The sequence below is a fragment of the Elephas maximus genome, chromosome X (assembly GCF_024166365.1).
Source record: "Elephas maximus indicus isolate mEleMax1 chromosome X, mEleMax1 primary haplotype, whole genome shotgun sequence".
NCBI classification, from domain to species: domain Eukaryota; kingdom Metazoa; phylum Chordata; class Mammalia; order Proboscidea; family Elephantidae; genus Elephas; species Elephas maximus.
In genome coordinates this window covers 115761336-115787526 of record NC_064846.1, presented here as the reverse complement: position 1 = coordinate 115787526, position 26191 = coordinate 115761336, and the positions used below count along the sequence as shown (strand labels likewise).

Genomic DNA, 26191 nt, shown 5'->3' with positions numbered 1-26191 from the left:
CATGACTATGGAAAGAAGGGGTGTGTGTGTGTGTGTGTGTGTGTGTGTGTGTGTGTGTTATCCTTTTCCTAAGATAGTTCTCACTTTTCAATTGTTAGTTCTGTCACTTAATAAAATCTCATCCTTCTTTCGGTCATTCTGTTCCCTTACATCTTTTCTAAATCTGGACAACTGGCAAAGACCTCTTTCTAGAGTGGCCTTATTTCTCAGGTCTCCTTGTCTGTGCTATGGGGACGTCCAAGTATTGTGGAGAAGACAACATGAGCAGGCAGGAGAATTTTATTACACTCTCGGGCAGTGTCAGGTTGTATCTGGCACTCTCCAGGGCAGATGGCCTGATGCATTCTGTTTCCTTTTTCGTACAGCTTATCACTGAGGTAGCATACACATCTGTGCAGTCACTATTCAAACCTGGATGCCTCTTTGGTATGACTGAAGAACACGGACACATATCCACCTCTCTCTAAGTAAATACTACTGCCTGTTTCTTCTAAAGGCACCTCAGCTCACTATTTCTAAGCCATGCCGATCTTTACAGTTTCAATGACAGAAGCTGGCCCCCTAGTGTCTCTATGAAGGGATCCTTGAAGCACAAAGTGGATGGTTGTCTGACCCAGTTTCACAATACTTGTGTTACTCAAGCACCAGTTCGAGTAGCTTCCACTTTATCAGCATAAACTCTAGACATAATAGGTGAAATTTTAAATGAGAAAACAAAAGGTGTCAGCATAACAAGTTTGCATTTAAGACAAAAAATTATTATGCACTTACCAAGCCAAGTCTGAAATGCACGCTTTGAAGAGCTAATGATACAGAAGGTGTCTGAGAATACATTCTGAAGGCAGTTGTTAGAGAGGGTTTCACTTACACAGTCTAATTGGATCTAATTGTTCTCCTGTTAGACCAGTTGCCCTTGAGTCGACTCTGACTCATGGTGACCCCGTTTGTGTCAGAGTAGAACCGTGCTCCTTAGGGTTTTCAACGGCTGATTTTTGAAAGTAGATGGCCAGGCACCTCTGGGTGGACTCGAACCTCCAACCTTTAGGTTAGCAGCTGAGCGTGTTAACCGTTTGCACCACCCAGGGACTCCTGTTACAAGGAGAGGGGAATTTCAATAGGACATCTGCTTTCTGAGAGGCAGCATGGCAGTTCATTTCAGTGCAAGACTGAATCAAGTTTTCCATGTTTTGAAAAAGCAACTTAGGTGTTTTGTTTCCGTTTTTGTTAAAACTACACAGCCTTTACTAGCCGACTGAATCAACTGCATGAAAAAGAAAAAAGAAGACCTTCCACATTTTAAAAGACCTTTTGACATAAAGTTGTTGTCATTAGGTGCCATGGAGTCGGTTCCGACTCATAGTGACCCTATGGGACAGAGTAGGTTAGCAGCTGAGCCCTTAACCACTATGCCACCAGGGCTCCTTGACATGAAGTAGAGTTTCTGACTGACAGATTTGGAAGCCAACCTGACTTGGACATGCTACGCATTCAACACACAGATGCGGTTTCCTCATACTGCTACCTTGACGTGGATTTGACACCCAACCTGAAAAGAATTCTATAAAAATTGCTTCAAAGTCCCTTTGACATTGCAATAGTGTAGCAAAACCACAAGTAAACAATTGTCCATTAGCCTGTTATTTAAAATATGGACTGAAAAGCCAACAGACTTTTTTGTGTGCGTGCGATTGCTCTTTAAAGCAAATTTTAGTTTGGAACAAGGAGCTCCTAGTTCATCTGGTTGGAGAAGACCGTCCTCTCTGCCGCAGGCTGTGGAAGTGTGCCTCCTTCAAGAGTTGGCTGATGTGGAAGTAGGGACCCTGGCATAGAGCAGCCTTCTCGTAGAAGGACTGAGGGATGTTGGGGTTGAGTTCAGCACCAGTCTGGTTTAAACTGCTTCCTGGGCCACTCGCTCTCTCCGGGCTATTAATGCTGCTGCCGCTGCTCCTATCATTATCACTGCTTGAAGGCTGGGAGGAAAAAGACAGAAACAGGATCACTATTATGCTATTACAATATTTTTTCCTATTCAGTTCGGAGAATAACAGCATCAAACTCTATGCTGGGCTTGACAGTTTACAAAGTACACCCACTTAAGATAGTTCATTCTATCCTCAGAACAACCCTGTAAAGTAGGTTGGGACTAACAGCCCTAGTTTACAGATGAGGAAGCTGAGGTCACTGATGTGCCCACGTTCACACAGCTAGGAAGTGGCAGGGTGAAGATTTAAACACAGGGCGTCTCACTCCAAATTCCTTCGCACATCCTTTGTCCCTGTTTGCACCATTTATTCCAGTAATTTGCATCAGAGAAGTAACTTCTCAGACTCCAAAGAAGTGCTACAGGCTGTAGTAACAATACCTGTTATGCCCATAGCAAATAAGAGGGCCTCTGGGCACAAACCAAAATAAAAAAAAGGACAAAAAACCCCTTGCCATCCAGTGGATTCTGACTCATACCGATTCATAGCCACCCTATAGGACAGAGTAGAACTGCCCCACAGGGTTTCCAAGGAGCGGTTGGTACATTCAAACTGCTGACCTTTTGGCTACCAGCCGTGGTCTTAACCACCGGGGCTCCATACTTACATACCTACGTACAAACAAACGTGTGACGATTATGTACTTACCACCTGGTAAGTGATGGCCAAATGAAGTCGGATGGCTGGGTTAACAGCAACAGCAATCAAATTGATTTGAGGACTTAATGTCAAGGACAGTTCAAGAATAGACGGTCCTGGCCCAGAGTGAAAAATTCTAGAACCTCCACAGGCACAAACTAGTGAGGTTAAGAATATTCAAATATTAAGTAGGCTATTACATTGGATAAGAAACCTACCACACACACTTTGGTTCCTCTTAGTTGGCATTCCTTATTGTTTTTAGTTACAGATACCGTCTGAGAAAAATAAGGCAAGAACTAGAACTGGGTTTTAATGAATCAAGTTTTCATGTCAAATTACAACATATTCATTTTACACTATAGTGGCTAGGGTGATGCTATGCTGGGAAAATTTAACAGTACGTTAAAATTAATAGGCTAGATGGGATTTCTGTAAAATAGCTCTCAGGGAAAAAAAAATAGATCTACTTCCAACTCTAGTTCATTTAAAAAGTTTTTAAACCCAACTCTATAGAGACATACGTGCAAATGAGTGTTGAAACACTGTTTACAATATCAGCATTGTCTCAGGGACATAGAGGGGGTAATGAGTGCCCAGAAGCCATCTCTAAGTTGCCCCCTCCCCAATTCGAGCACCCAGGGGGACTGCGCCCCCTCCCAATTTCAAGATGGATATACATTGATAGCGACTCAGCAGAAATGCCGTCCCGCTGCCTCGATCAGGCACCTTTCATATTTGTGGGGTCTCAGAATGTCATTCCACGCCTTGTCTGGTCCCCTCTTTGACTTGCACCTCTCTGCCCCCTCCCTCGCTACGCCTCTGCATTGTTTTTACTAGGTGAAAATCAGAAGCAACTAAATGTCAGTAAACAGGGAAGTGGTTAAGTTATAGCGCATCCATTCATACAATAGAATGTCGTCAGCCATTAACAATGAGAATATAGTTGTATATATCCTAATACACGAGGATGTCCCTGACATCATTTGCAAAGGTTACAAATCAGTATGTATAGTGTGGCATATGGTTTTAAAATGTTCTTAACATATGAATGTCTGCTCCAATAATCGGTTGGAAAAATATATAAAGTTTTTGACTTTAGTCCAGTTTTTATTTTTATATGTTGGCTATCTTTAGTTTCTAAATCATATACAGCAAATGTATTTCTTTTATGAAAAGTAAATATTTTATCTGTAAGAAAGAAAACTCAAGAAGGCTACTACAAGACCAGGGAAAGTCTGCTTTTGGATTCAGCTACTTCTGGCTTCAAAACAAAGACTTAAAATGATCTGTGATGCTGTAAAAAAGAAAAAAAAAATTTAGGAAGAATGTTTAGCTGCCTTTAAACTATTAACATACATCTAAAATGTCATATTCACTCTCATTTGCTAGGCTAATAATACTGTTTATCTAATAAACATGGCCTTGCTGTTGTAACCTCACCCTACGAATGCCAGTAAATTTCCATCAGTCCTTAAGCCAGATTCGGCCTGCCCCGCAGAGGCAAAGAGCCAGCTGTGACCGTCAGTTGACCTCAACAGAGGATGCTGCAACAGGTGGAACGAATCAGAAGGAAAATCATTACCCGGACCCCATTCCGAAGTGAGAGGGCCAACAAGAACCACATCACTTCCTGTTTCCTGGCCGCCATAATTCCTGCAACGTCTTCCTTCTAGAATTTTCCCTCCCCAGTACGCCTGTGCAGCCTCCGTCTTGCTACCCAAATCACATATAAGCCTTGCTTCCCCATAGCTGGGGGAGTCGGATCTGAGGGACTTCCTCCGGGCTCCTTGCTCTGCGCATTGCAATAAAGTTACTTTCTCTTTTTCAAAGACCAGTGTCCAGATCATCGGCAAGTCTGAGTGTGCCAGACAAGGAACCCCCCCTCCGGGTTCAGCAACACTGTGCCGCAACTTACCCTTGTGAATGTACTTCATGTGGGATGTCCTGCTTAGGGAAGCCTTTTATTGTCAGATGGCTCATGGAGGAAAAGTTAACTCCTTGATGGTACATGGTTTTGAAAATTGAAACTGCTGTCCTAGCACAAAAGTGTTGACCTTATTACACTTGAATCTGAAGAGAAATGAGATTCTAAATGCTTCAGGACTAAGAAAGACCCAGTAAATACCTCAGCTTTTTCACCATTCTCCTGACTCCTTACAGAGAGACTCCTCGTCACAATGTTTATCCCATTTGACAGTTACAAACCTCATGTCATTTCTCTCAGATCTGAGGCTTAATGGTGATATCTGCACAAGGTATTTTCATGGCAAAACAGTATTAACAATCAAAGGAGAATAGGGCCATGCTCTGTGAAACAGAATCCCTTGCAAATTCATGTACACAAGCAAAATGAAGTTAGGTTCATGAAGATTCTGACCAAACTCACAGTATCTCACTACACAATATTCACAAAGGCACCTCACAAAAGTCCTGGAGTCCAGGTCTATGTTAAGAGGTGGGAAGTTAGGTTCGTTTAGGCCTTAATGAAATCTGCCTATGTACCCCATAACCAAAGAAGCTCAGTAGCGTCCAGCAGAGATTTTCTATAGCACATTCTATTTTGGGAGAGGCATCAGAATCGCCTGTGGAGCTTTTTGTCGGTTTGCTTAACGTGCCCCTGCCAGGACTCCACAGGTTGTCGTGATGCCCTCCCCTCCCCACAGAAAATCCCAAACAATACTTGTGTGCCTACTATGTACAATGAGGCGCTTTGCCAGGGCTACTGGGGCATTCAACAGGTAATTCCCGAGCCCAGTGAAGAAGATTACTTCAAGAATGACAGTGCCAAGCTATTGCAATGACTGGAATCTAGCAGCAAGCAGATGCTGACTGGAGGAACAAGGGGAGGCCCCTTAAGATGGATGACATCTGAACTGGGCCTTGGAGGATCAGAAGAATATTAAGAGGCAGGGTGTTACAAACTGGGGGAACAAGATCAAAAGCAGGGTGAAGAGCAGTGTTTGAGAAGATGAAGCAAGTAACATGATGAGTGGCTGGAGCCTCCTACAGAGGAGTTAGCGGGAGACAGACTATGCAAGAGAAGTTATGGTTGGGTTATTGAGAGCTCTGAATGTCATGTTAAGGGGTCTGTGGGACCAGGTGCTTGAGCAAAAATAAACATACTCAGATCTGCACTTAGGAACATGATTCTAGCAGGTGCATGTGGGATGAATGGGGTAGGGAGAGACTGAGAGCACAGAGACCACCTGGGAAGCTTTGCAATGCATCAAGCAAGAGGGAAGGAAGGCCTGAATTAGGATTGTGGAAATGTAAAGGGAAGGACATTATTTGACACACACTGGAGGTAGAATAGAAAGGAGTCGTTGAAGAAAGGACTGAGACACCTAAGTTGACCTCAAGCACCATGGACAATGCTTGGCCACTGGAAGGTGCTCAGCAAAGATTTGTTGAATGAATTTAGCAAGATCTCAGGTGATCCCTGAGAAATATCATAGCAGAAAAGTAGGTGGGTGGAGGGAGCCAAGTTTTAGTGAGTAGCTGCATCAAAGGAGATGAAAAATAACAGGCAGTGAATGCAGATTACGGCTAGGAGGTAAAAGGGAGAGAAAAGACCCAGCAACTTGAGGGAAAAATAAGGTAGGAAGGGGAAAAAAAACCACCTTAACAGGCTAATGCAAGAACCAGTAGATAAGCGAAATAGGAAGAGATGAGGAGGAATATTAATTATCTATCTTCATGAAAACAGAACTGGAATACATATTACATTTATAATATAGAATTGTGTAATTCTTCATAATTGTGTAGTTCTTCCTAATACAAATGAACCAAGTATTTTATTTTCTTTCAAGTCCTAGCTTTCCCCTCATCTCCATCCCCCTCCCTATGCCTCAGTGCTTTTCATTTATGTGAACCTCAACAGGAGAAAAAAAAATTTTTTTTCACCTCAGTGTACATTCCAACCCTAGAATCATAAAATGAGCCCATCCTAAGGCAGCTGCCTTAGAAGCTGGAATTTAGAAATGGGAGTAAGTGAAACAGATTATCCTAACCAAATCCATCGGAGCATTTAAAGGTAAATTATGTGAAAACCTGGAAATTTTCTCTTTATTATCCATATATTAAACAGCGCTTCAAGAAACCATGCATTGTAGAAAATTTCAGCCTTTTTCAGAACAACATAGTGGAAAAGTGAAAACACTTCAAAATGGGATTTCTTATTTGTTTTGGTTCAATTATAAAGACACATGAACTGAAGCAACAAAATGTTCACGTCTAAAGAACAAAAAGTAAAGGTCATAAACTTCTAAAACACAGGTTACTTTCTAAAATATTATTAAATAGGGGTTCCATGGATGGGTGTTTCCATGGTCTGTGGGCTTCTAAAAAACTCCAAATTTTGGTAGGATGGAGAGGTTGTTTTTGTGTGTGAGTGTATGGGGTCCATGGCATTCATCAGATTTTCAAAGGGGCTGTGATTTAAAAAAAAAAAAAAAGGTCCAAAGCCACTGCAACAAGGGAGATTAGTTTTTACGAAAGTTTCTTTGAATAATACATTTCTTTTAACTGCACAGCACAGATTAGATAATTTAGCTTAGGCAATGAATGAATGGAGAAAGACTTTATCAGAGCACGTGTCCTACCTCTGCATCTAGAGAATCCTGAAAGACAAGGTTTCTCTTACTCCTTTTGGAGTGGGGGGAATGGTGGTTGTCTTCTTTATTGCCATTCCTTCTTCTTTTCCTGAAAACAAATCACAAAGAGAGTGGGGGTGAGGGTGGGGGAAATCACTCAACGAGACACTTAAACTGCAAATGAGTGGCAACGTATAAATTTGAGATCTTCTCTGAGAAACTGTAATTCACTGTCTGCCACCCCAGAGACTTAAAGTCGAAAGTGCACCATTACCAAGCAGAGAGGAAAAGTATAAAACAGGAACTCTGAGTAAAGTCAAGCCGTAAGTTTGATTTCTAAAAATTAGTTTTCTAATTGTAAATGAATGAAATAAGAACAGGAAGAGTTTAATGGCTAAGTTTTCAAACTTTACCTAATTAAGCTCATCGTCTTCATGCCCTGAAATTACAATTCCAGGTTACATGATTTTAACCCCTTCCATAGGATAGCACTGAACACAGGTGGCTGCCAGTGTCTATTCACCGTTAAAGTCCTTATGAAGGTGATGTAGGGGCAAACACTGGAGAGGATTTTCTTGTGTCATGTTAACCAGTTACTGTTGCTATGCCAGCTATGTATTATGACATAACGGTTACTTCACAGTTGAGATTGTAGCACAAACTACTTGGCATTTCCAGGGCTCACTGATGAAGAAGACCAGGTTTGAAGAAGAACCACAGACTTCCTCAGTCAGATGTTTTCAGAATGTGGATGCCCCTTATACAAGAGTCAAGTACTATCAGAACGGCTTCTAAACCCAGGAGGGAAACAGCAGTAAAATAAAGGAGGCACACGTTTAAGCCAAAGTGGCCCATCCCATTTGTACAATGCTGCATAATCTATTTTCATGAAAACTTTTTAAAGTTTAACTTTTTATAATTAGGAGGCAAGAGGCTAGGGCAGGGAAGGGAAGCAGAATACAGCCTTTTGAAAGGCACTTAATTTGATATATCTTATACACAGCTATACACCTGCTATGTGAGTTGGATGCCTACCGTGACAGGCCTTAATCCTAATGTTTTGATTTTAGGTCTGGATATTTGAAAACTGTAAATTAATGAAAGACCTTGGCACCCTGAGTTCAATTCCCTGTACTCCACAACATTCTTACTAAAAGTCCAACTTTATTAAGGAAGTTGTGGCTCTCAGTGTAGGCTTGTTCTGATAGAAATGGTGGATGTGTGAGCTGCAGTGGACTATATCATTCACCTCAATCTAAGACTTAGTTGTCTAGCTGTAAAGTGAAATCCATCATTTCAGCTCCCTTCCTATCTCCCAGGAGATAAGACCTTACCTGTGTAATTCTTCAAAATGCTTGGATGTTAATAAAATGGTGAAAACAAGGTGTAATTAATCACGAAACGAACGTGCTATCATCATGCATCTGACCTAAGCAATTGTTACCTTCATCTTAACGTGATCACCGAAGTGGAATAGGAATGTGCTACAGTAAGAATGCCAGGTCTGAGGGGAAGCCAGTTGGCCACCCAAATGAAAACACAGAGACTGGCAGTAACTTGGTCCAAGACTATTTTTATCAGTGTACCAAGTCTTGGTCATGCTTTGGGTTGCTCTAACCAAAATTACGACCCAGATGTTTAATTACACATGGCCATTTCTTCCTTTACAACAGGGGATATATTCTGGTCTTTCCAGCGACCAGAATATACATGCCCGAGAGGTAGCACGGAGAGGAGAGTGTTAGGACACTGGGGATGGGCTGCTTTTAAGAACTTCTCCTAAGCTCTAGGGAAAGTCACACAAATCACCCCTGCCTCAAAATTGGAGGTCATCTCCCTAGGTGCCAGAATCATCACATTGGCCTGGCCATGGTCCTCTCCCTTGGACGGTACTAGATTAAGAATGAGCCCTACCTGCTCTTCATGCTCCTTTCTCTGGGCTCCTTGCTGATTACTTCCTTGAGACATTTTTCTCCCAAAAATGTTTCTAACGATTGGCAAGATTACATCTTCAGCCCCATGTCCCCCATCAGTAAATAATCAGATTGTAGGTTTTGACACTATAATTCTTGCAGACACCCTATAATTGATCAGATATTAGCCCCAGCTCTCCACTTGGCGTTTACTTTTAAGTGTGTGGTACTCCTAAGGATGGAGCCCTGGTGGCACAGTGGTTAAGAGCTTGGCTGCTAACCAAAAATAAAGGTTGGCAGTTCGAATCCACCAGCCGCTCCCTGGAAACCCTATGGGGAAGTTCTGCTCTGTCCTGGAAGTACGCTATGGAGTCGGAATCGACTTGATGGCAACGGGTTTGGTTTTTTGGTTTTTACTCCTAAGGATGGCTGAGTCTACTCATTTTTATAATTTCATTTCTCTCCAATCTTCCTCTCACCACTGGGAGACTGAGCACAGAGAAAATCTTAGAGATCATGTAGACCAATGAATTTCAAACTCTTTTTTTAAAGTAAAAGAAAGCTTTCTTTTTGGAAAAAAAAAATCCAATACCTAAGAGAAAAAAGAGGAGTTTCTTTGCTGGGAACAGGAGCTCTCTAGCCAATATCCTCCCCGGATCCACCTCCCCACACCCCCAGTAACTTAGACTGAGTCAGATGGTAAAATAGGCAGATGTGGCAGACCCCGGACTGGAAGGGGGAAGTTCTCGTGAGCCCTGGCCCAAGGCACTCCATGAAACCCTGGACAAAGAGAAAATTAATTAGTACACATCAAACGACTTCTTTTATGGTTAAGGAGTTGCCAGTATAAATGAATTCAGATTATGTGGCTACAGTAGTTTAAATGAAATTTTTCTTTTGTGGAAAATATGGGATTTTTTTCCCCAATGATGTGAGGCATGCCCGAAGAAGCTTCAGAAGTATAGCTGGACTGCTGGACTTAGAGAACGAACGTGGCAGTCAGATCGGGCTTGCTGCATATATACTGCTTACTTATTTCGCTTGCTTCATATATATTCGTCATGGATTGAATTGTGTCCCCCCAAATATATGTGTCAACTTGGTTAGGCCATGATTCCCAGTACCGTGTGGTTGTCCTCCATTTTGTGATTGTAATTTTATGTCCAGAGAATTAGGGTGGGATTGTAACACCACCCTTACTCAGGTCACTTCCCTGATCCAAGGTAAAGGGAGTTTCCCTGGGGTGTGGCCTGCACCACCTTTTATCTCTCAAGAGATAAAAGGAAAGGTAAGCAAGCAGAGAGTCGGGGACCTCATACCACCAAGAAAGCAGCACCAGGAGCAGAGCCTGTCCTTTGGACACAGGGTCCCTGCGCCTGAGAAACTCCTCGACCAGGGGAAGCTTGAGGACGAGGACCTTCCTCCAGAGCCGAAACAGAGAGAAAGCGTGCCCCTGGAGCTGACATCCTGAATTTGGACTTGTAACCTACTGGGCTGTGAGAGAATACATTTCTCTTTGTTAAAGCCATCCACTTGTGTTATTTCTGTTATAGCAGCACTAGATGACTAAGACAATATTAAAAAAAAAAAAAAAAGTTGCCATCTGAGTCAATTCAGACTCACGGTGACCCCACGTATGTCACAGTAGAACTATGATCATAGGGTTTTCAGTGGCTGATTTTTTGGAAGTAGGTCACCAGGCCTGTCTTCTGAGGCGCCTCAGGGTGGACTCAAACCTCCAGGCTTTTGGTTAGCAGCCCAGCACATCAACCTTTTGAACCACCCAGGGACTCCATGCTTCATATATACCATGTCCCTAATCCCAATTGTTCGCGTTGTTAGCTGCCTTTGAGACAGCCTCCGATTCATGGTGACTCCATGCACAACAGAACAAAATGCTGCCCTGTCCTGAGCCATTCCCATGATCACTTGTGGATCAGGCTGTGGTGACCCACAGGGTTTTCACTGGCTGATTTTTGGAAGTAGATTGCCAGGCCTTTCTTCCTAGTCCATCTTAGTCTGGAACCTCTGCTGAAACCTGTTCAGCATCATAGCAACATGCAAGCCCCCACCGACAGATGAGTGGTGGCTGCACCTGAGATGCACTGGCCAGGACTCAAACCCGGGTCTCCCACGTGGAAGAGAATTCTACCACTGAACCACCACCGCCTCCATCCTAATTCCAATAGCATATCGGTAATTGGGCCCCTAAATTCATATTCGGAGTCCCTGGGTGGCGCAAACAGTTAAGCGTTTGACTACTAGCCGGAAGGTTAGCGGTTCGAAACCACCCAGAGGTGCCTAGGAAGACAGACCTGGTCACAGTCTTGAAAACCCTATGGAGCTGTTCTACTCTGTATACACAAGGTCGCCATGAGTCGGAATCGACTGGATGGCAACTAACAACAAGTTCATATTCAGTGTGGTTTTTATACCCTTCTCCCCTCATTTGTTGTTGTTAGTTGCTGTGGAGTCGATTCCGACTCATGGAGGCCCTCCTTGACCCAAATCGACAATCCACTGTAGCAAGCTAGGCTGCCTGTAGGTATTTACTATTGGACCAAATAACCTCAGCACGCCTTCCAGAATCTCCGTCCTAAGACTTGACCATGTTCCAGGGCAGGGTCCTGTGGAAAGATAGCCAGTAAACATACTGAGAGCCAATAAAACATGGAGCAATGATAAACGATCCACCACATGCACCGATGTAATTCTAGGATGCATCTTATTCACTTTAAGTCTTACTGAGATTATTATGGGATGAAGGAAAGAGCCTTGAGCCCGGAACGACCCGGGCTCTATCCTGACTCTGTTATCAACCAGCTAAATGGCCTTCAGCAAGTCAGTTGGCCTGGCTGAGGCCAGTAAAATGGATATTTGAAAAATCTTAATGACATAAGCCAATGCTGACTACAAAATGGCAAATGAAAAACAAAATCATGTAGAAAACTGATGATATAATCCATTGGTATGAAGAGAGAGAGTATATATAAAGAAACATGACCGGAAGATGTGAATATTATTTCATTTCACAATATTTACTGAGCCCCCACTAAGTGTAGGTCCTCTTCCAGGTGCTGAGAACAAAAGAGTGAAACCATCACACACCACAGCTCCTGCCCTCATAAAGGGTGTGTTGAGATGGTTGTCTTTGGATCATGGGTTATTGTACTTTGACCTCAAGCCTTCGTGAAACTTTCAACTTTTTATAATACGTTTGTATTACCTTTTTAAACAAAAAAGACTAAACATATCGAAACGCTTTTTCAAAGGTGCAAAACAGTTTAAAAGGCAGGGTGTTTAAGTCACGATACAATATGAACCTCAGTATGTTTAAAATGCACCTTTATGAGCGAGATATATCACAAAATATAATTAATGGTCGTTGTCTCACTTACACGCTAGGTGGTGGGGCTGTAGATAAGGGTAGCTTTGCTTATTGTACTTTCCCGGTCTTCCAAGTTCTCCACGTTGCGGTTGAGCGAGTTCTATAATGAAAAGACTTTGTTGATTTAAAAAAAAAAAAAAAAAAAATTTTTTTTTTTTTTTAATCAATAACAGGGCCATAAAACCCCAGGACAAACTTGGGGAAAGAGGATGACCAGACCACGCAGAACTACCAATTGCTAAGGGCCCCCAGCAGCCCCACGCAGCTTTTCAAATGTCAATTTGAAAATCAAAAGGGCCGGCTTTGTTCCCGGGCGGCGAGGTTTTTGGGAACCATCCCCAAGAAGCCGCAACCCCACCTCTGCCTGGAACGCCTCCGCCGCGTTTTTTCAAGCACAAGGGGCGGGGGAGGCGCGGAACGCGCGCGCCCGCACGGCGCAGCACTGCCATCTACAGGTCGAAGAAAGCGCAGGCGACCGGAACGGGGAGAGGGGATGGGGGCTGGGGGAGGCTCTTTCCTGCTGGTTTTTACCCCTGGAGACTTGGCTGAGGAAGCGAGGCGGGAGGAAGGTGAGGGGGGGGGAAACGGTTCCGGCCCAACCATCCGCGGCCAACCGTCCCAGGTACCGGAAGCCTCCCCTAGTCCCGCCCTCGGAACCATAGCAACAGCGGTGAAAAAGGACGTCACTCCGCCCTGCGCGGGACTCGGCCTGGTGGGCGGGGCTGCCTGGGATTGGCGGGTTCTGGGCCTGCGGGTGGGAGCGGAGTGCGGTCCCTGCCGGCGTCCCTCCCGGTGTCGGCAAGCTGGTGACCTTACGGGAGGCCTCTGTGAGGTGACTGGTAAGGGTCGGGCCGGGATGTCCAGCTCCTGCCGCCCGACAGCCCCCGTGCGGGACCGCTACCAAGCCCCTGCCACCCTCTCCCACCCAGCCACCCTCCCTAGCTTTGGGACAAGTTGCTCTCCTGGCACACTGACCGTCTTCTCCGCCCTCCCTCCTCGTCCTTCCTGGGGATCTCAGCATCCCCGAGGCTGACCCGGCCACCACCAGAGCCTCTGAGTCCTCGGGGATGCTCTCCTCCACGCCCCCTGAGCCTCCCCGCGCCCATGGTCGTGCAACCCTCCATGATCTCCATTTGTTTGATCCCTCCTCCCTCATCATCACCAACACCACGTCCTTTCCTCCCAGCTCACTCCCTCTACTGCCCCTGCATCCAGAGGCTTCAACCTCGTGGAGACCCCAGACCACCCACCACACCGCGTTCCTCACAATCCCCAGGCCCTTCCTTACCCTGCTTACTCAGAGCTGTTCACTCTCCAGGTCAAACACACCTCTTTGGCTCCTTTCTCCCTTCTCTCTGCACTCTCCACTCTACAGAAACCATCACCCACTGTTCTCAAGATATTCACTGATACTTTGTTGGAAAAACAAATGATCAGACAGGCACTCTCTCACCACTTCCCCAAAACCCTGAATCGGCACTTGTATTCTGTGTTGCCCCTCTGGAGGAAGTTACCAGATCCTACTTGAGGCTGGACCCTTCACCTCTGCTCTGGATTCAATGCCTTTCCACCTTCTCAAGGGGTAGGCTTTTGCAATTATCGTTCCTTTCTCCTTCTCCGTCTCCACTAGGTCATCCCATCCATCATCTACGAACATGCTCTTGTTTCTTACACCTTAAACAGCATGAAATAATATATAAAGCCTTATCCCATTTTCCTCCAAGGTGCTGCCACATTTTCCCTGATGCTCCAAACACCAAACATGTCTCCACTTATTGTATAACCATTCTGTTTGCAGTTGAGCTTCTACCCTCATTCCCCCCAAAGGAAAGTGCTTTTTCCAAGGGTACCAAGAAAAAAACCAAAAAACCAGCCCATTGCCATCGAGTCGATTCTGCCTTATAGCGACCCTACAGGACAGAGTAGGACTGCCCCGTAGGGTTTCCAGGGAGCTGCTAGTGGATTCAAAGTGCCAGCAGCCAAACACTTAACCACTGTGCCACCAGGGCACCAAAGACCTAATTAATCCTCATCATACTATATCGCCCAAGTGCCTTTGGTGTATTTGACAATTCCCTCCTTTGAAACCTACTCTCCTTCCCTTCATTCCCCCACCCCTCCCTTCCTTCCTTCCTTTCATTTTATTTTTTATTTTTAGATTTGTGGTGGTGTACTCTCCTGATTGTCCCTCCAACTACAATAGCCTCTGCACGCCTTCTCGGTGTCCATTATTTGCACCTGTTTCTGCATGACTTTTAACCAGGCCCCCTTCTCATGCTACACTCTCTGCCTGGGTGATTTCATCCATTTTGCCATCATACATGATCTGCATAGTGTGATCTTCCAAATTTCTCTCTCGTGGAACAACCTTTTTGTCCCCTGAGATCCAGACTTACCTGTCTCTTTGTTTGAATCCCCCAGAGGCATCTTGCATTTCGCATGTCCCAAGCACACCTCTTGGATGTGTTTTGTTTGTTTTCCACTGCAATCCATCAGCAAGGCCTCTTGATTGGATCTTCTGAGTATATCCTGTTTCCAGCCCCTCCTTCTACTTTCATATCCAAACAATTTCATCATCTCTTGCCTTCACTACAATACCACTGCCCTAGTTCTGTTCCTTGAACATGCCAAGCTTGTTTCCTCATTAAGGCTTGTATAATTGCAGTTCTCTTTGCCGGAAGAGTCTACCCCCAGGTCTTTCTTCTGAACCTTAGGGTCTTTACTCAAGTCTGGCCTTCTCCAAGAGGCCTTCCCTGACCACCCTGTGTAAAGGAGCAGGTTTCTAGCCTATGAGCTGCGTTGTTTTCTTCCTAACACGTATCCCGATCTGAACTTATTTATTCACTGCTTGGTTGGTCTTCTGTTGACCCACCTAAATGGTATATTACCGGATTCTACAAGAGTGCCAAAAACCTATTAAGAGAGGTTCCATAAATGTTGGTTGAATGCCAATTAAAGGGCCACTTGAGACCTGTTATTGCCTCCTTATAGGGGAGTAGGGGAGGGGAGAGAAGTTACTGAAGAATCTCCCGTCAATTCTACAAATCGTTTTGCAATTCATATATGCCCACAGTAACTCCTGTAGGACTCTGGGTGTGTGTATAAAAGCTGTAATGAATACATTTACCTACCTTGTTTTCCTTCTAAATTGTGAAATTACTGCCATTTTAAATGACATATCCATGATAAATTAGAGGGAGAAAGAGGAAGATGTTGGCCAATCAAAAGGTTTCCAGGGCTTCCACAAAGTTCTAGGACGCATGCAGACATGAACATACACCCGCGCTTGGCCCTGTACCTCCTGGAACACATCACATGCTTCAGGAGAGTTGAGCAGCACAGCTCAACTATCCTGAATAGTTGGCAGAAGAGGATGGGGACAGATCGCTTAGGAGAGAAGCTCTCTGGACACTCACATTAAGACCGTTGACACAGCAGCTCGTAGGCCCGGTTTTAAGCATGATGCCTCTCTTTGAACCCCGAGCTTATTTTTACAGAGCTCTTGTCCTGCTGATGAGGTATAAGGGAGTCCTATTTTGTAATCTCTTCTATTTTGTGGTTATTATTATTATCCTTTAATCATTTAGCCACTCTCTTTCTCCCTGTGTTCCAATAAGGCTGAATTCTGGAGGTGAATGTGCCTTTGGTCGACATGAAACACAAGTCGAAGAGAGTGTTGTCTCCCAGCCGCAGGTGATCAGAAGGCACACGGAGGCAGTGGCAGATGGAGGTAAGACACTACTCGTGTCTCAGTCTGCCCTCTCTGGGCCTCATCTCAGACAAGGGAGTGTGTCAGAGAGGTGGAGGGGCACTCCATGTAAAGGGGGTTTGCCCCCATTCACATTTGGGACCCAGAGGATTCACTTTACAGGATGACCCAGCAGCTCCCTTGGGCAGAGGGTGGCTAGAATTTGGGAATTTAGCTTTCTGAACTGACCTTGGCTTCTGCTGTGGGGTAGGTGAGACCCTGGCGGGGTGGGCTTCATTCCCTGAAGCGGGGATGTGGAAAATGGCTGAGTCCAGAGCCAGGGCTTCTACCATAAAGGAAGCCCAACCTGGCAAGGGGCTAGGTGACCCTGCAGCTGTGGCTATGGAGTGGACAGTGCTGGCCCTGGTGGAAGGGAGGAGAGGCCCCAGATTCAGAGGGTCTGCAGATGCCAGCACAGAGGAGCTGAGGCCAAGTCAGCCAGGGCATAGCACCAGGCCCTGACCAAGATGAGAGACAAACATACAACTTACACCAGCCACGGACATGGGCGATGGAGGTCAGCATCCCCAGCAGGACCCAGGGCCACGTGTCATCCTTGTCGCAGAAACCACTGAGGACCCTGAGAGCAACCTGAATAGGTCAGAGATCCCCTTCCCACAGCACCTCGGAGACTTATAAGCCATACCCCTTCCCCACTGGGGAAACATCATGGGGCTGGGTGGAAATCTGAGTGTGGTGTAATGAACTACTCAATATTGCCTTTCTAGCCATGGTCTTGTAACGACCACCCAGGTGATTGGGCGGGACTGTGTGATAGGGTAACTGTGGCCCACCAAAGGGATCGGCCTGTCTTGCCATCTCGCAGGGCTTCAAATGAGCCACCTCAGAGGCAGGGAAGAGAAGAGCCCACCACCACCAAGGAAGAACAGCCAGGAACCAGCACATCCTTTCCATCTGGGATCCCTGTGCTGAGAAGCTCCTGGAACCAGGAAACAGACAGAGCACTGTAACACTAAACGCAGTGAGAAGTGACAGCAGAGACCTGGCGGCAGAGAGCCGGCAGCAGGAGACGGCACAGTGGGCTTCCTGGCCCACGGCGAGAGAAAGCTGAGTGCCTTTGGGCAGAGGCCTAGGGCCAGGGAGAGGCGTGCCTGTGAGCATGGCTGGGAAGAGGCTGTCCTGATGGAAGAACTATATCCTTGAGTGTTCCTGAGCCTGAATTGTAACCTGTTACTTCCCTAATAAACTCCCATAATTGTGAGTATGGTCTGTGAGTTCTGTGTGACCATTGCAATGAATTATTGAACCCAGCAGAGAAGTAGAGAGTGTTGTGGGAGGGACAGTTGGTGTCAGAGTTGGTAAAGCTGGCAGAGAGAGGAGGCATGTCTGGCCCCCGCCTCATAGGAATCAGCCTCGGGCTGTTGATCCCGATTCTCCTTCCTCCTTGTAAGGTTTGAGGACGTCAGACACTGCCCCCATGCCATTTTTATACTGAGAGCACTTTCACCAAACAGATTGAGCATTGATACAAACGGACCATTCACAAACAACACTTACGGATTAGACATAAATTCAGTGGCTTTTTCCCCCTTATCGTTCAGTCCAGAGGGTGGGCACTCATGATGAAGATCAGACCAGTCAGAGAGAATAAATAACCACAGTGCCCATGCCTTCTGAGGAGCACCCAGTGACTTTGTGATCTCGGCACCCCACCTCCACCAGCTCCTCCTGCCCACCGTCTCATCTGTCCACATTTAGCATGGGAATGTGCCGTCCTTGCCTCCTCTTCTCCTTTAACCCAGGACTCCTTCGAAACCTCCATAAATGGACCCCCACAACAGAGCACAGAAAGAAGAGAGGAGCAGACAGAGAGACCCACAGAGCGTGCAACGGTTGAGAGCTGTTGCTGAGTGAGCAGGGCCCCCTCGAGGCATCTCATTGCCCTCCACAAGTGACACCAGGCTCCCTTATCTTTAGATAACCCAGACCTCATCTCCCAGGGCCTGAGCCCTGGAGCTTGGCTTCAGGAGATGGTTCTCGCACTGTGTACGGCTGCAGAAGATCACGGAACTACACTTATGGTCTTCATTGTCTTCTGGTATCTCACGCTACCTCTCCTGGGCTCTACAGCTAACTTTCTTTGTGACTCTCGGCCTCTTCCAGTCCCTTCTGAGGGGATCCCAAGATATCAAAACCCTCAGCCATACCCCTCCTCCTTCACTCTTAGCCAAAGCACATCCCTATTCTCAGGTGAAGTCCAAGCTGGCAGGTGGAGGGAGAAGGGCCTCAGTGCTGGAAAGGGGTCTGGAATTAGGTTGTCTTGGTAACCGCTCTGCTGCTCACCCCACTGGGTCAGTCGTCTCAGGCAACAGCTGGAAAGGCCGTAAGAGATGGGAAACATGCCTTTCCATCTCTCTCTCTGTGTCTGTCTCTCTCTGTGCGTGCGTACGTGCGTGCGTGCGTGCGTGCGTGTGTGTGTGTGTGACCAGAGATTGAGACAAAGATCCAAACTGGTTACCAGGGAAACTGAAGCTGAGTCCATCTGGCACCGGAGAAAAACTAACAAACGAGAAAACTAAGACTCAGGTTGAATTGTGATAAACGTGTTTGTCGCAACGGTCCTCGCATACATGCAAATGTGTGTACACGTGTGTAGTCACAAGCACTTCTCACAGCCGAGAGGAGCACAGAAGTGGATATAAAGTACACGTGGGGTAGGTAGGTGATGAGGAGGGAACATAGCAGAAGCCAGATCGTGAAAGGCGGGGAGGCCCTACCTTCCTTTTTAAAATTATTACCTACCCTTTTTTTTTTTTTCAAGGCTTATTTTGACATTTCCATTACATTTAGAGTCATATCTACAGCTATTTATTTAGGGCAAACTCTACGCTAAACCAGCTTTGCCTGAAAGTAGGTGCAGCCCTATTTCTGTTAAATAGCCATAATAGTGCATCTCTGAATCGTGTGACTCTGTTGTCTTTCGAGGTAGCTCTAAAGTTCAGCAGATGCTGAAAGGACACCTCTCGTAGCCCAGAGTGGAAGGTCCATTGGACAAGTCACTCTTCATTTACATTATAGTAGATTAGGAGCAAAAAAGCACAGACATATCATATCCTCTCTCCAGATCAAGCAGGCTGGAGACTGACCCACTGATAAATCAAATGAATGAATAGGCAGAGACCTGGCTCTACAGCACTGGGGGAGGCTTGACCATCATGTGAAAACTTGATCCCAAAATTGTATGTTTTTGAACAAGGTTTAGATGTTGCACCACTCAAGTGGATATGTAGTGTTTAGGCCATTTGGGTATTTTCTAGGGCGTTGATGTTGGTCAGTGGGGAGGTATAAGTTTTTTCATATTATGTGAATTTCTTTAAAAGATAATTGACTAGCAGAAGGACCTTTGCCTCCCCAGCGTCCAAGATCCGAAAGAGTGATCTAAAGGACTCCTGTTTGCACAGCACGTGGGCAGGCTGAGGGACTAAGTGGCCCTCGGCTCCCCAGCATGCACACAAGCTGGGGTTCGAAATGTCGTGTGGCAGCCTAGCAGGCAGGTTCAGGTCTTCACAGCAAGAGGAGCCACATCTGGATCTGATGGAGAGGACAGCACACCCCCAGAGGTCTTTGAATTGGAGACATTGACCACATAACTGGACAATCTCTGACCGCCTAGAAATGAAGAAATATAATTCTAACTAACCTATGAATCAAAGAATGAATCACTCTGAAAATTCGAAAATATTTTTAACCAAACGTTAATGACGATGGGTGTTGTGGATTGAATTGTGTCCCCCAAAAATGTGCGTCAACTTGGCTAGGCCATGATTCCCAGTATTGTGTGGTTGTTCTCGATTTTGTGATCTGATGTAATTTTCCTGTGTGTTGTAAGTCCTAATCTCTGTGATGTCAATGAGGCAGGATTAGAGGCAGTTATGTTAATGAGGTAGGACTCAATCTACAGGATTAGGTTGTATCTTGAGTCAATCTCTTTTGAGATATAAAAGAGAGAAGCGAGAAGAGAGGAGAGGGACCTCCTACCACCCAGAAAGAAGAGCCGAGAGCAGAGCATGTCCTTTGGACCCAGGGTCCCTGCGCTGACCAGTTCCTAGACCACAGGAAGACTGATGACAAGGAAGTTATTCCAGAGCTGAGAGAGAGAGAGGAGGCCTTTCACTAGAGCTGGCACCCTGAATTCATACATCTGGCCTCCTAAACTGTGACAGAATACATTTCTCTTTGTTAAAGCCGTCCACCTGTGGTATTTCTGTTATAGCAGCACTAGGTAACTAAGACAATGCCACAAATTGTATGGGATACAGGTGAAGCAATGCTTAGAGGTAATCTAAAGTCTTAACTGCATATATTAGAGAAGGAGAAAGGGTGAAAATTCATAATCTAAGTCTACATCTCCAGAAGCTATTGAAAAAAAAATGGCCAATTGAATCCAAAATAAGTAATAAATATGAGAGCAAAAATCAAAGAAATAAGAATACAGATGAACAATATAGTAAAACCAGAAAGGCAACAGTTGATTCTTTGAAAAGATTAATAGAATTGATAAACTCCCAACAAGATGAATTTAAAAATCGAGAAAGTAAAATTGATCAATAGTCAGGAATGAAAAGGAGGGCATCATTAGAGATGCTTGAGGTATTAACCAGGTTAGTTTTTTTTTTTTCTCTTTGATACTACTGATCTCTGTGACATCATAAGGTCAAATACGTCTATATTTTCCACTGATTTTTAGGAGTTCTTTATATATCCTGTATATGAGTACTTCGTGCTTTCCTTTTCACTCTCTCAAAGGTTCCTTTTGATGAACACAGCAGGGCACCAGAGAGGAGAGAATGTATCGTGCAGATGCTCACACCGTGGGCAGGGTATTCTGCTTCCCATTGCTCTCCACGTGGATGAGTGGTGTATCCTGCCTGGCTGCTCCAAGTGCCGTTCCGACCATGGTACCCCGGAGAGTAATGCAAATATGTTCAAAGACTCCTTTCCTATGCCCCTATTCTAAATCTACAGGTGCAGTGCCCATTGATGAAATAATAATCCATGCGATATTGCTTAAAATATCTGACTTTGAACATAAATTCCTTTTATGTACATGAGTCTTTGGTGCTGAAAATTCCTTCAGGCAGAGATTAGTACCCAATTGTAAAGGAGTATAAAAATATTTCACTACACTTGCCTTATAAGTTTAACGTTTTACCCAAACCAGTGTGAAGCCGACGCATTCTATTCCGACATGCGCTTGCAACACATTCTTTGGACTCAAAACTTTAAAAATGGATCTCATCTTATTATTGACCTGAAAATTCTAAAACATGTGTGCACTTCCTCAGACATAGTGCTTTCTCTTGTGGCCAGTCAATCAAATGGGGGAAAAAAGAATATTGAAATCAGCAAGACGTTCACACCCTACACAGATCCTTTACTCCTTATTGCCAGCAGGATAGGGGGAATAAACAAAGATCCAAGGAGGGAAAAAGACAAGTTGCATCACTATGAGTTCTGTGTGGCCATCGCAACGAATTACCAAACCCAGCAGAGTAGAGTGCCATGGGGAGGACAGTTGGTGTCAGAATTAGTTAAAAGGTTTCTTATATCTGACCTGTACCTCGTAGAGATCAGCCTTGTACTGATCTTGATTCTCATTATCCCCCGTGAAGTTCGACAAGTTCTGACACTACTGCTACCATTTTACATCACCCCAGTGTTTCCAGTTTTTTTGCTATTACAGTGTTACTGTATACACATTGCTTACCTCTTCCTGGTTTATGTGTATGTATAAGAATGCCCACCACTGCTAGTTTAGGATGGCAAAAAAGTAAATCAAACACTACCTAAATATCCAACGGAGAGTGACTAAATAAACCATGGCTATAATAAATAATGAGGAGCCCTGGTAGCACAGTGGTTAAAGCTTTCGGCTGCTAACCAAAAGGTCAGCGGTTCAAACCCACCAGCCACTCCAGAGGAGGAAAATGTGGTAGTCTGCTTCCATAAAAATCACAGCCTTGGAAACCCTATGGGGCAGTTCTACTCTGTCCTATAGAGTCGCTACGAGTCAGAATTGACTCGAAAGCAATGGGTTTGATTTTTGGTTTGGTATAATGAAAATGAAATATCAAAAAAATCATTTCAAAATATGTGAACCCACTGTTTGGATAAATTACCTAAGTGTCAAACAGATGGACGCTGTGATAACTCATGGTTCCAAAGACGGCATATGCAGAAAACCCTGAAGAGCACTGACTAAAACCAGTCCCTTCAGAAGGAAGGGGCAGAGCCAGCCCTAGGCTACCCCCAGCTATCCACTGTGATAAAGAGCATTCCAAAGCTAAAACCCTTGGCATGACTGGACTTCCAGCTGGGGTTTGACCTCAATCCTTTCTTGTCCTAAGCAACTCCATCTTAGATTTCTAGGTGTAAGTTTCTGTCATACAATGCAGCTTGTCATTTTTGCAAAGCCTTCCACTGTACCCTGACCTACTTAGATAGATGTGGTTTTCCTGCTAGAGGAAGCATTTGCAGTTAGAAATGGCCAATGTTAAAATATATATATATATATATATAATATATATACATATATATATATAACTTAAGACCTATACATGTTAGACAGAATTGTGAAACATGTGATTCTAACTACTATGCCAGTTTTCAGAAAATGCCTCCTTCACCCTCCCTCAAAAAATGTTTTTCTAACCTGTCCTTGGGTCCTTACATTTTCTTTATAAACTTGCTCAGCCTAAACCCAAGGGGGACCTAACCCCCCTTAAAACTTAGAATTAATTAATGTTACAAAGTTATGGCTTCTCTGTACCAAAAATGTTTTTCCCTCCTTAAATATTAGATATAATTATCCTAAAACTTTTCTTATATTTTCAACAGAATTCCCATCATAATGCTAAAGTAACTCAATTTAACATGGACTACAGATGTCTAGGTGCCAGAAAACAAGTGGTTTTAGAGATCAGCCAGGATCCTGTCACCTGGAGTCATCCTTGCAAAGTATGTCAATACCTGCCAGGATAGTCAACGGAGGTGTTGCCACTTGTAGCTTTGAATACATTAACCAATTAACAATATATATATTCTATATATATATATATATATATTCAATATATCTATTCAATCTGTATGCTGAGCAAATAATCTGAGAAGCTGGACTATATGAAGAACAGGGCATCAGGATTGGAGGAAGACTCATTAATAACCTGTGTTATGCAGATGAAACAACACTGCTTGCTGAAAGGGAAGAGGACTCGAAGCACTTACTAATGAAGATCAAAGACCACAGCCTTCAGTATGGATTGCACCTCAACATAAAGAAAACAAAAATCCTCACAACTGGACCAATGAGCAACATCATGATAAACGGAGAAAAGATTGATGTTGTCAAGGATTTCATTTTACTTGGATCCGCAATCAACAGCCATGGAAGCAGCAGTCAAGATATCAAAAGATGCATTGCATTGGGTAAATTTGCTGCAAAGGACCTCTTTAAAGTGTTGAAGAGCAAAGATGTCACCTTGAAGACTAAGGTGTGCCTGACCCAAGCCATGGTATTTTCAATTGCATCATATACATGTGAAAGCTGGACAATGAATAAGGAAGACCGAAGAAGAGCTGACGCCTTTGAATTGTGGTGTTGGCGAAGAATATTGAATATACCATGGACTGCCAAAAGAATGAACAAATCTGTCTTAGAAGTACAACCAGAATGCTCTTTAGAGGCAAGGATGGCAAGACTGCATCTTCCGTACTTTGGACATGTTGTCATGAGGGATCAGTCCCTGGAAAAGGAAATCATGCTTGGCAGAGTACAGGGTCAGTGGAAAAGAGGAAGACCTTCAACGAGGTGGATTAACACGGTGGCTGCAACAATGAGCTCAAGCAGAACAATGACTGTAAGGATAGCTCAGGACCGGGCAGTGTTTCATTCTGTTGTGCATAGGGTCGCTATGAGTAGGAGCCAACTCGACAGCACCTAACAAAACAATGATCTTTTGCTTGAAGTTTTTTTTCTTCATAAGTCTTTGTGTTACTGTAGCCGCCCCCACCCATTCCCCAAGCACATTGTTGGATTTCTCCCAGCACTGTGTCTCCCCATTTTGCAGAACACTTTCTTGGCCATAATAAAACTCTTTTTTAAAATCTAAACAGACGTGTGGTGTGTTTACACTACAACAACATGCAGAGAGGAAGGCTCCACAAGACACCCCAGCCGGGGGCCCACACACCCAGAGGCCTCTGACCCCCCAGGTGTGAATATTCCATCCTCTGTCCATTCTCTGTCTTCTCTGGGGCCATCCCTGTATGGGAGGTGAGAAGCCCCCTGCTGGCAAAGGCGGGAATGGCTGTAACCTGGACAGTTCATGGCTGAGCTATACTTGGTGACACCCAGACCTCACCAGCTGGCCACAGCCACCCATGGAGCCACATTAGCCACTCATGGCTCTTCTACCCTGACTGGTCATTTTGACTCTAAGCAGAGCTCAGGTTTGGACCAGGAGTTGGAGGGGTTGTAGTATTAGGTAGGTGAAAGGTCCTGGCTGAAGGCAGAGGACAGACAGCAGGGGCCACCATGAGATTAAGATACTGAGCCTAGTAACAAGGAAGTGGAGGAGGTTGAGAAGATCAGGAAGGACCCCTGCAAAGAGCTGTATTTAGGAGTGATGAGAACACAGGAAGCCTTCAGGGCCTCAGTTTCCTCATCTGTAAGCTGGTGATAAAAATTTGTACTTGTGGGGTTGTTGTGAGAAAAGCATGATTCATGTAAAGTCATCAGCCAGTGTCTGGCCCAGAGAAACAGTGAAGTAAATGCTGAGAGTACTGCTAGTTATTATTACAGGAATCACTCCATGTTAATTGACTGTTGACCTGTTGTTCCCCCCATGGGATGGGGAACTTCCTTCCTTCGAGTGTAGGCCCTATCTGTCCACCTCTGTGGCCCCAGTATGGGGACAGTGGCAGTCAACCCAAAGGCCTAGGAAGGCAGGGGATGTTTGCTAGGCAGAATAATGGCCCCCAAAGATGTCCATGTCCTAATCCCCAGAACCTGTGAATACATTCCTTATGTAGCAAAAGGGACTTTGCGGTTTGATTAAATTAAACATCTTGCTACAGGGAGATTATCCTGGAGTATCCAGGTGGACCCAATGCAATCACAAGGGTCCTCATAAGTGAAAGGAGACAGGGGAGTCACTGCCAGAGTGATTTGATGTGAGAAAGACTCAACTGGCTACTGCTGACTTTGAAGATGGAAGAAGGGTCGCAAATCAAGGAATGCAGGCAGCCTCTAGAAGCTGTGAAAGTCAAGAGAACAAATTTTCTCTTCGAGCCTCCAGAAGGAACACAGCCCTGCCCACAGCTTAGTTTTAGCCCAGAGAGCCCATGTTAGACTTCTGACCACCAGAACTGTAAGATAATACATTTGTGTTTTTTTAAGCTACTAAATTTGTGGTAAATTTGTTATATTAGCAATAGAAAACTACTACAGGCGGGAACATGCATCCTTCCCTCCCTCCTTCCCAAGCTCCCATTTTTGTCAAAAAGGTCCTGAGGCCCCTACAAGATGGTACCCCTGAGATGCTGAGGTGGTGGCCCTGTCCCCTCTGCCAGCCTTAGAGAAAGGGAGACTGTGAGGGTGCAGGTTCCCAGGGGAGAATTTGTGGTGACCCAGTGCCTTTCAAGGGGCCAAGCCAGGAAGGGGCATGTGGAGGCAGGGGAAATTTCTTATTTTGTATGAGGTGTACGCATTGTACATTGTGATGATAATACACACACCACAGAGGGGGGCAGGGGCATCATGGATAAGAGAGATTATAACACTTGTAGAGAGGTGTGATGACAGCTGATGTTTACTCAATGTTTCTTCTGTACCAGGCATGGCTCTAGGTGACTGACTAGTTATCTCATTTAACCCTCAGAGTTATTAACCCTGATGACAGATGACC

At 44.9% G+C, this 26191-nt stretch overlaps 1 protein-coding gene across 8 annotated transcripts in view; it reads right to left on the bottom strand.

The window, feature by feature from the left end:
• Positions 1–768: 768 nt before the first annotated feature.
• Positions 769–26191, bottom strand: part of LOC126068980 (protein FAM104A-like) — a 51217-nt gene continuing 25794 nt past the window's right edge. The window contains exons 1-3 of one of the 8 annotated variants that reach the window (XR_007515798.1): positions 3302–7198; positions 2631–2703; positions 1881–1970 (exon numbers count right to left, since the gene is read on the bottom strand). Coding sequence is in view for 1 of the 8 variants with exons in the window: in XM_049871807.1 (XP_049727764.1) it covers positions 1734–1970; positions 7226–7325 (337 nt within the window). In the remaining 7 variants the exon portion in view is untranslated. Of the gene's footprint in view, positions 1971–2630; positions 2704–3301; positions 7199–7225; positions 7326–10793; positions 12618–12713; positions 12974–13048; positions 13423–13805; positions 19896–26191 lie in introns of those variants that run through there. The other 7 variants (XR_007515799.1, XM_049871807.1, XR_007515800.1 and 4 more) reach the window with 7 other exon arrangements.